Source organism: Eimeria mitis, genomic scaffold (genome assembly GCF_000499745.2).
Source record: "Eimeria mitis Houghton genomic scaffold, Emh_scaff944, whole genome shotgun sequence".
NCBI lineage: Eukaryota > Apicomplexa > Conoidasida > Eucoccidiorida > Eimeriidae > Eimeria > Eimeria mitis.
Genome location: NW_013576972.1, coordinates 8004 through 9100, shown reverse-complemented (window position 1 = coordinate 9100; position 1097 = coordinate 8004). Strand labels below are relative to the sequence as shown.

Below are 1097 nucleotides of genomic sequence, written 5' to 3'. Positions count from 1 at the left end.
GCCGACGTTGCAGCCAGGCCAAAGGGAGACACGCCAAGCCGAAGGCCCCAAAGATGATCCACACCCCCTGCGCTGCAGCACCAACAGAGCCGAAGTGCAGCAAGAGCAAATGCAATGCAGAAACAAGTGCCTCAAGCTGCATTGCCAACAGAGGAATGCATCCAAATTTAGTTTCGCATATCTTCGTTGCTGTGCCTACCAGTGCTTTTGCCCCTGAGCTCACACATTTTTGCTGGGTGCCGTCAGGCTGGTGAGACTCTACCACTTTGTGTATACTTTCGTGCTCATACTGTGCCTGTCTTTATCGCTGTTCTTCTTTGGATTTTCATGTCTCTACATGATATTTCGTGTCTATACCTCAACGAGGTTATGTCTTAGTTGCTTTACGGCTCTGCGTATGTATGAGATTATGTTTGGTGTCTGCATGCGGCTACCAGTGGTTGTCAACTAGGCCTCACCCCCGCAAAGGAAACAAGCGCCTAAATAAAGCAGAGAGTCCACGCCTGTCTTGTGTACCCCCAGCAGCTGAGCTGTATAGAGCTGCACGGCGTCCGAGTCAACGCGTTGTGCCGCTGCTGCTGCTGCTGCTGCAGCAGCACTGGCCGTGGCCGCAGCTGCAGAAGCCGCTGCTGCTGCAGCTGCCATGAGGCCGGCGGGGCTCGTCTCAGAAGGATTTCCTTCCCGTGGCTCCTGCTGCTGCATGCGCTGCTGCGGCCCAGCCGGCACCTCGGGCCTTAAAAATGTTGGAGGAGGCATGCCAGGCCTCACTGCCAGCAGCAGCAGCAGCAAAACGCATGCAGCCACCACGAATAAAACAGTCTTCTTCAGCGCCGCAAAAGATGCTTCACAAGAGAACGCTCCGGCCTCATCGATATCCTGCAGCTAAAAGGAGAAGCACGCCCCTACAAAGCTTTCGCAATGTACAGCGGAAAAGTAAGTAATCCGTTAGCGCGCATGCATGTAGGGATGTACAAGCTCGTACACACAAACACGTCTACACAATATTTTGAGCATATGTATGTATACAAATACAATACTACGCATGCACGTACACACACAAACACACACTCACACACACGCACACACAAACACACACA

General features: G+C 52.7%; 1 protein-coding gene across 1 annotated transcript in view; it reads right to left on the bottom strand.

Annotated features, from left to right (window-relative positions):
* The window catches only part of EMH_0025840 (uncharacterized protein), a gene marked incomplete at both ends in the record, with an annotated part of 4940 nt that extends 4184 nt beyond the window's left edge, over positions 1–756 (bottom strand). The window contains 2 exons of the mRNA XM_013502525.1: positions 3–72; positions 459–756. Coding sequence (XP_013357979.1) covers positions 3–72; positions 459–756 — 368 coding nt within the window. The remainder of the gene's footprint in view (positions 1–2; positions 73–458) is intronic.
* Between the last annotated feature and the right edge of the window lie 341 nt (positions 757–1097).